The sequence below is a fragment of the Zootoca vivipara genome, chromosome 2 (assembly GCF_963506605.1).
Source record: "Zootoca vivipara chromosome 2, rZooViv1.1, whole genome shotgun sequence".
NCBI classification, from domain to species: Eukaryota; Metazoa; Chordata; class Lepidosauria; order Squamata; family Lacertidae; genus Zootoca; species Zootoca vivipara.
The window spans coordinates 109,622,727-109,631,457 of NC_083277.1; the positions used below are offsets into that span (position 1 = coordinate 109,622,727).

Sequence of the window (8,731 nt, forward strand, 5' to 3'; positions counted from 1 at the left end):
CGCGTCCCCTACACCTGAACCATACCAGGCCAGCTAGTTATTATAAGAACTGCTGAAGGATTGGGGTTGGTTTTTAAAATATTTTTTCCTTCCCCTGGTGCCGCCCAGGTCCCGCGCCCCCTTTTCCCAGCGCATGCTTCCCTCTGCCCCACGAAGACAAACTGCCGATACGCTGGAGCTTTCCCGCGCGCCCCGTCACGTGACGCTCCCAGCGTCACTGCTGCCGAGAGGGAAAGGCGGCGGGTTGGCCGCCATTTTTTTCTCCCTCGACGGACGATGCGGCGTAGGCTTCGCCCCGCGTTCTCACTGGCTCTGCTCGTGCTGCTGTATGGACCACCGCCCGGAGCCCGACCCTCCGGGGTCCCTACACACGGTGAGCCCCCGTTCCCGCGAAGTGCGGTGCCGGCGTCGAAGCCGCTTGTGGGCCGGGCACTGACACGGCCGGAGGAATTAACTGCGCCTGCGCATGGATATGCATGCTTCACCCTCACTGAACTACGACTCCCGGCAACCTCCAATACAAAGCAGGTGGTATTTGGGTGTCAGATGTGAAGGGGCGATCCTTCACGTGGGAGTCACGTGTGCAATATTTAAGCCGGTGGGCAACGGACTTGCGCACGGTGTTTTGCATAGAGTTTGAGGCGTGTGCACCTGCTTGTGAGAGTCCATTTTTTTGCAGAATTGTCTCGCCTCTTCCGGCCGTAGTTTAAGTCGCAGCGGAAAGATACTATTGAAGCCCGTCTCTGCACGGACACGCTTTTTGCAAAGGACACCATTAAGCCGTGTTACGTCCAACGTTGCCCTGTGTCGGTATTTGTTCTAATTTACCAAGTTCGGAGACAAGCACACGTCAGCTGCAGCTCCCACTTTGAGGTTTCAAGGGCGCTGCTTCCACAGCCTCTGGGCTTTTGTGCAAAGACAATATGATGATCTTAACAATGTGATCATAACTTGGTTTATCTTGACGTTACATTGATAGCAGGCATTTTTTGAGAAGGCTACAGCAAAAAATGAGAAAAAAGTGTATGCCAATCAGTATGATGTAGCCTGTTAGCGTTGAACTATGGCTGGGGAGACCTGAGTTCAAATAGACACCAAGAGAGCAATCTTAAGAAGTTAATGGAACTTGACTGACCAAGCTGAGTGAAGCTCCAAGTTCAGCATAGGCTGCCCAGCCCTAAAGATGGACAGCCTATGTTGAACTTGGATCTTCACTCAGCTTGGTCAGTCAAGTACCATTAAACGTATACTTAATTACAGGTAGGTGGCCGTGTTGGTCTGATGTAGTAGAAGCAAAATAAAAAAAAATTCCTTCCAGTAGCACCTTTGAGACCAACTAAGTTTGTTGGTATGAGCTTTCATGTGCATGCACACTTCCAATGACAAATTTAGTTGGTCTCTTAGGTGCTACTAGACGGAATTTTTATTTTATTTTACTTACAGTATACTTAAGATATATAGCCCAACTCCTCCACGAATTGACCAGCTGACCTGGAGATCCTCTGGATTTTAATTTGCGCATCCCTATGTATCTTGGGTTTGGATTGTCCCCTAAGCCACCAAGCTCCCTGAGCATAACAATGCTGTTCTGTGGATAAAATGAGGAGGGAAGACTGAATACTGCCCTGATATTGAATAAATTGTAGTATATAAACAAAGCACATGGATTATGCTGCCTTTTGAACATTGGGATATCATCCTGTAAGTATGTGTCCTTTTATTCTGAGAATCAAAGAAGCTGCGAAATTATTTTGGATTCATTTCCGATAACAAGGGATGGTGATTCAAAATGGGTTTGCTTCAGCTCTCTGACAGGTGGCCCATTTATAGAATTGTACTGAATCAATCAGTTTAAATTAAGTGGCTCTAAACATCTTGCTGAATGCAGATTGTGTTTTATGGAACACTTACATTCATTGCATCTCACCAATATAACTTGTCTTTTTTTTTTAGTTTGTGGAACAAGGCCTCTTATAGATGAGAAAAAAACTGGGACTCAGATAGAAGGTGATCATGAGGCTCAGCTCGGGGCATGGCCATGGCTTGTTAGTCTTCAAATTTACCGTGTTTTTGAAGGCGGTTATCGTCACAAATGTGGTGGATCTTTAATTAGTAACAACTCAGTATTGACAGCAGCACGCTGCATTAAAAAATGGGTGTATGTATCTTTATATTTTGTCCATTTTAGGTATAAGGAAAAAAATGTATGCGTTCTTTCCCCCCTCTTTTTTTCTTGGTTGCTTGGGTATAGCCTGTCTTGATGTCAGTATTCTGTGCACATTGTTTTGGTAGGCTTCTCACAAATCTTAAATAATAATATGATTTTATAAATACAATTTCTGAAAACATACTCAGAGTAAGCTATGTTTAAATCATGGGTCCAGTGCTTTAGAATTACTGCATATAAGAATGTATTTTACACTATTATGAAGGTGTAGCTACACATGGTGACTCAACAACTTCATCACCAGTATGTGAGGTTACTAGGCAGCTTAGCTTAGACATGGTGCTCTCAGCACTTACCCCACCCTACCAGGTTCTTATATTGTACTGTGTTTCAAGGGTGATTCTGGACTTTGAGCAGCAGTTGCCCATACCAAATAACTCTTTATGAAGCTTCAATCACTCAGTTTCAAAAAAAAGCCTTACCATGCAGCGTGAGACAACTGCTGCTCAATAAGCACAAGGTTAAATTACCTGTTGAGCACATAGAACTTTCTCTGATTCTGATTAGAGCTTCCATGAGGAATTACAGTGGTACCTCGGTTCTCAAACGTAATCTGTTCCGGAAGACCATTTGACTTCCGAAACATTTGATAACTGAGGTGTAAAGGGCTGGCTGCAAGTTCAAAGAAGAAAAATGTAAACATGCAGCAGAAGCTGTTTGACTTCCAAGGCGCATTTCAAAATGGAAACATTTACTTCTGGGTTTTCGGCGTTTGGGTTCCGAAAGGTTCGTCAACTGAGATGTTTGAGAACCGAGGTACCACTGTATTGCAGTCATAAAATCAACCCCTTGCTGAATGAAAAGCCAGTTATATCATTGCTATTTGTATGGAATAGTTTGCCAAAATAATATCTATTCTTTTTTGTTTAAGGGAAGTACATTTGAATTGAAGTGGAATTATTACTGCATGTTTTGAGCTTTGTTATGGTGTTGCTCAAAGTTAAAAATTCACTTAAGCAGCAATTTTGTGTTAACCAAGGGGTTTTTTTTGTCCTAGGAACCCAGAGTACTGGAGAGTTGTGATTGGCTTGCGTCATCTTTATAAACATCATTCTCATACTATAAATTTCCGGGTGAGAGACATTGTGGTCCATTCTAATTTCAAAGTGAACAGCTATGACAATGACATTGCCTTATTCGAATTAATAAAGTTTGTCGAATACGATGAATATATTCAGCCCATCTGCTTACCTGACATTCCTCTTCTAGTGACAGACAAGAACCCATGTTATATAAGTGGATGGGAGAAAAAAGAGGAGAAAGGTAAATCTTTTGTTTTTGTCTCTTCAGAATAATCTAATATTAGTTTAGTGCAGTGTTTCCCAAACTTGGGTCTCCAGCTGTTTTTGGACAATAATTCCCATCATCCTGACCACTGGTCTTGCTACCTAGGGATGATAGGCATTGTAGTCCAAAAACAGCAGGAGACCCAAGTTTTGGAAACACTGTTTTAGTGAACACAGAAAGCTTTGTTGATATCAATACATTGAGATTTATATCACCTGAGGAAAACCTGGGTTTCGCTTGCATGTATTCTTAGTGGGGAACTGCTGTCTGTCAGGATGGTACATAAATTTATTGAAGTTCATAGAATCATATTGGAAGAGACCACAAGGGCCATCCAGTCCAACCCCCTGCCAAGCAGGAAACACCATCAAAGCGTTTTTGACATATGGCTGTCAAGCCTCTGCTTAAAGACCTCCAAAGAAGGAGACTCCACCACACTTCTTGGCAGCAAATTCCACTGTTGAACAGCTCTTACTGTCAGGAAGTTCTTCCTAATGTTTAGGTGGAATCTTCTTTCTTGTAGTTTGAATCCATTGCTCCGTGTCCGCTTCTCTGGAGCAGCAGAAAACAACCTTTCACCCTCCTCTATATGACATCCTTTTATATATTTGAACACAGCTATCATATTACCCCTTAACCTTCTCTTCTCCAGGCTAAACATACCCAGCTCCCTAAGCCGTTCCTCATAAGGCATCGTTTCCAGGCCTTTGACCATTTTGGTTGCCCTCCTCTGGACACGTTCCAGCTTGTCAGTATCCTTCTTGAACTGTGGTGCCCAGAACTGGACACAGTACTCCAGGTGAGGTCTGACCAGAGCAGAATACAGTGGTACTATTACTTCCCTTGATCTAGACGCTATACTCCTCCTATATTGATGCAGCCCAGAATTGCATTGGCTTTTTTAGCTGCTGCATCACACTGTTGACTCATGTCAAGTTTGTGGTCTACCAGGACTCCTAGATCCTTTTCACGTGTACTTCTCTCAAGCTAGGTGTCCCCCATCCTGTATTTGTGCCTTTCATTTTTTTTGCCCAAGTGTAGTACTTTACATTTCTCCTTGCTAATTTTCATCTTGTTTGCTTTGGCTCAGTTGTCTAATCTGTTAAGGTCATTCTGAAGTGTGATTCTGTCCTCTGGGGTATTAGCCACCCCTCCCAATTTGGTGTCATCTGCATACTTGCTCAGGATGCCCTCAAGCCCATCATCCAAGTCATTGATAAAGATGTTGAATAAGACTGGGCCCAAGACAGAACCCTGTGGCACCCCGCTAGTCACTACTCTCCAGGATGAAGAGGAGCCATTGATGAGCACCCTTTGGGTTCGGTCAGTCAGCCAGTTACAAATCCACTGAATGGTAGCATTGTCTAGCCCTCATTTTACCAGCTTCTTTACAAGAATATCATGGGGCACCCTGTCAAAGGCCTAGCTGAAATCAAGATAGGCTATATCCACAGCATTCCCTTCATCTACTAGGCTTGTAATTCTGTCAAAAAATGAGATCAGATTAGTCTGACATGACTTATTTTTCAGAAACTCATGCTGACTTTTAGTGATCACAGCGTTTCTTTTTAGGTGCTCACAGACCGTTTGTTTAATGATCTGCTCTAGAATCTTTCCTGGTATTGATGTCAGACTGACTGGGCGGTAATTGTTTGGGTCCTCTCTTTCCCCCTTTTTGAAAATAGGGACAACATTTGCCCTCTTCCAGTCTGCTGTTCTCCAGGAATTCTCAAAGATTATTGCCAGTGGTTCTGAAATCACCTCTGCCAGTTCTTTTAATACTCTTAGGTGTAGTTCATCTGGCCCTGGAGACTTGAATACATCAGTCTTATTCCTTGTCTCATTATTGACTGGGCAAGGTTTTTTTGGGGGGGGACCCCCAAACCCTTAAAAAAGGCAAACAATTAAAAACTGGGGGCAGGGATTGAACATGTGGGCTCTGTGGCTCTCCCTTAACCAAACAACCACCAGTCTCTGCAGTGTTGTCACTTTTAACATCCTGTACTCTTTCTGCCCAGAAGCGAATGGAGGGGGGCTTGCATCCATTTGGAACTGAGTTTTGAAAGGAGGCATGCTCAGCCTACATACAGCCCAGCAGAGAACTTTGAAGTCTGGTTTCTATCTGGATTTTCACTGTGTCCATTTGTTAGTACAGTAGGTATCTTTTGCTGGTGCCAGAGGGTGCTTGCAGGTGCAATGGTGTCCCCGACAGATGTAGCCCACGACCAGCAATTATGCCACAAATTGTACTTGCTTACAGCTTAGCCTCGTCACATGCACACTTTTACTTGGTCTTTCATCCCATATCCAGGTGGGGAGGGTGGAGTCCCCAGGAACAGATGCCCAAAATTGTCCTGGTCCTGTATTGCCTTATGAAACATCTCAGCCTTATTATACTGCTAGAAGTCTCCTCCTGTGGTTGACCCTTGCCTGTTTGTTGCTTATATCAGTAGCTGGCAGGATGGGTTAAAGTGGGGAAATTGGGGAAATTGTGGACTTCTGATTCAGTAGGGGCAAGAATGATTCCGTTGCCATAGCCTTGTTTCCTAGCACCATTACAAATGATTATTTTCTCATGTCTGCGAAGTATATCCAACCTTTCCTACGGCCTCTAGAATATCCTCACAGGTACCATAGAATTGCACTGTATTAATGTATGAATTGTTATCCATGTGCATGATGTGGTATTGACTCATTGCACCATCTTTACCCCCAGCCACACAGGCTGCTCACTTAAAGATTGCATCATTGGAAAGATATACAGTAAAAGGAAAATACCACAGTAAAAAAAAATACAAATACAGCAGCCTGCCAATCTCATGTACTCTTAACAAAATAAAAAATAAGAACCACCACAGGTCACACGGTATGACAGTCACACAAGGATAAATGAGATCGCATCTACAGTTTCATGTTTTAGCTGACAAAATTTTCTGTTTCTCCAAAATGTTAGAAGGAATTCTAAGCCTTGTTTGACAACACATGTAGATTCTGCACAAGGGGATGAAGGTCTGCTGCATCAGGCTTATAACATTTGTACTGGATGCAGAAGGTTGAACACAAGCATACTTCCAGTAATATTTTGTGTTTTCTTTACAGGTGATATGAAATATACGTTACAAGAATCTCAGGTAGACATTATACCACTGTACACCTGTGCTAGACATCGCTGGTATTCAGGGCATGGAATATCAAGGGATATGATTTGTGCTGACTCTGCAAGTGGACACAAAAATACCTGTAAGGTAAAACAGAGATATTTCCACTGTAAACCATGTTACCAACAGATGCTGTTATGTGGCTTGCTTAGACAAATTATATTGCCCGGTAGAATGTCAAAGTAGCACTAAGTAAATTTACAAAATAAAAATGAAGATTACATTGTGTGAAAAAATAGACAATAGAGACATCCATGTAAAATTCAAGTGAGATAATATTGTTTGTAAAAGTGTTCTCAGCTCTGTAAAAATCTAGCACACAAACAAGTTCTTGTCTGCAGATTCATAGACTTAGAAAGGGTGGGGAGGAGAGGGGACGTGAAGGGGGAAATGGCAACTACTTTTTTGTACTATACATATGGAAAAAAACTGATTCCAGTTGGGGTTGAAAATGTGTTACCATTAATACAATTTTTTCATCAAATATAACTATAGTAAGCTCACAACTTGCGCACATTCAATTTTATGTATGTGGCAAAAAATAAAAAGGGGATGGGGTTCTGGGAAAAATGATTTTGGCCATCCCAGAACAAGTGAAGGCAGTGAAGGTCCTGTGTGAGTGCCTGGAGGCGGTTAGAGGATGGATGGTGGGTAACAGATTGAGGTTGATTCCTGACAAGACAGAAGTACTGTTTGTGAGGGACAGGAGGCGGGCAGGTGTGGAGGACTCCCTGGTCCTGAATGGGGTAACTGTACCCCTGAAGGACCAGGTGTGCAACCTGGGAGTCATTTTGGACTCACAGCTGTCCATGGGAGGCGCAGGTCAATTCTGTGTCCAGGGCAGCTGTCTATCAGCTCCATCTGGTACGGAGGCTGAGACCCTACCTTCCTGCGGACTGTCTCGCCAGAGTGGTGCATGCTCTAGGTATCTCTCACTTGGACTACTGCAATGTGCTCTACGTGGGGCTACCTTTGAAGGTGACCCGGAAACTACAACTGATCCAGAATGTGGCAGCTAGACTGGTGACTGGGAGCGGCTGCCATGGCCATATAACTCTGGTCCTGAAAGACGTACTTTGGCTCCCAGTACGTTTCTGAGCACAATTCAAAGTGTTGGTGCTGACCTTTAAAGCCCTAAATGGCCTCGGTCCAGTATACCTGAAGGAGCGTCTCCACCCCCATCGTTCTGCCCGGACACTGAGGTCCAGCACCAAGGGCCTTGCGGTTCCCTCGTTGCAAGAAGCCAAGTTGCAGGGAACCAGGCAGAGGGTCTTCTCGGTAGTGGCGCCTGCCCTCCCATCAGATGTCAAAGAGAAAAACAGCTACCAGATTTTTAGAAGACATCTGAAGGCAGCCCTGTTTAGGGAGGCTTTTAATGTTTAATAAATTATAGTATTGTATTTTTCTGCTGGGGAAATCCAGCCAGATGGGCGGGGTAGAAATAATAATTTCTGAAAGCAGAAAGGGTGTGTGTGTGTCTTTCACATAATCTCTGTGCATCACCATCACTACCACCATGTTATGAGAGCTAAGAATTGTTAGATCATATTGTATTCTTGGGATTTTCGCTTGATTTTAAGTCTTATGTTTATTGACCATGTAGCTGGACTCTTCAGAACACATGATAAGGTTCTGTAAACAGCTTACCTGCAGGTACTATAAACCAGCCAAAGTGAGATTACCCAATCAAAGATTTCAAGATATATCTGTGTTTCCTAGAAAGCATTGTTTTCTTTTGACATGAAATACATTGTTCAGACTAATTAGTTTACAGTCCCTCTGCATACTAAAACTTTAAAATACTATAAGCAACACTCAATTTTGATTTTATATTTTTCATGTTCCAGGGGGACAGTGGTGGACCTTTGATGTGCTATTTCCCAAATGTTTCCCAATATTATTTGATAGGAATCACCATCTCAAGCGTTAGCTGTGGCCAGCAAAAGTATCCAGGGATCTATCTTGGTACAATTCATTTTAGAGACTGGATAGTTTCACACCTACGTGGTAGAACCAGCACTGTGAACATTAAGTGTGTCCTGATAATTTTGACTGTGAA

At 43.2% G+C, this 8,731-nt stretch overlaps 1 protein-coding gene across 1 annotated transcript; it reads left to right on the forward strand.

Moving 5' to 3' along the window:
- Positions 1-221: 221 nt before the first annotated feature.
- Positions 222-6,982, forward strand: LOC118079552 (transmembrane protease serine 12-like). The gene is made up of 4 exons (XM_035103813.2): positions 222-373; positions 1,954-2,158; positions 3,225-3,490; positions 6,614-6,982. The coding sequence occupies exons 1-4, from the start codon at positions 277-279 to the stop codon at positions 6,856-6,858; spliced, it is 813 nt and encodes a 270-aa protein (XP_034959704.2). The 5' UTR covers positions 222-276; the 3' UTR covers positions 6,859-6,982.
- Positions 6,983-8,731: the final 1,749 nt, after the last annotated feature.

What these genes read in the sequence shown, in the direction of transcription:
- LOC118079552 (XM_035103813.2), top strand. Translation starts at nt 277, where the DNA reads ATGCGGCGTAGGCTTCGCCCCGCGTTCTCACTGGCTCTGCTCGTGCTG. An exon ending in CTCCGGGGTCCCTACACACG is followed by an intron (nt 374 to 1,953) that starts GTGAGCCCCCGT and finishes TTTTTTTTTTAG; the next exon opens with TTTGTGGAACAAGGCCTCTT. An exon ending in CGCTGCATTAAAAAATGGGT is followed by an intron (nt 2,159 to 3,224) that starts GTATGTATCTTT and finishes TTTTTGTCCTAG; the next exon opens with GAACCCAGAGTACTGGAGAG.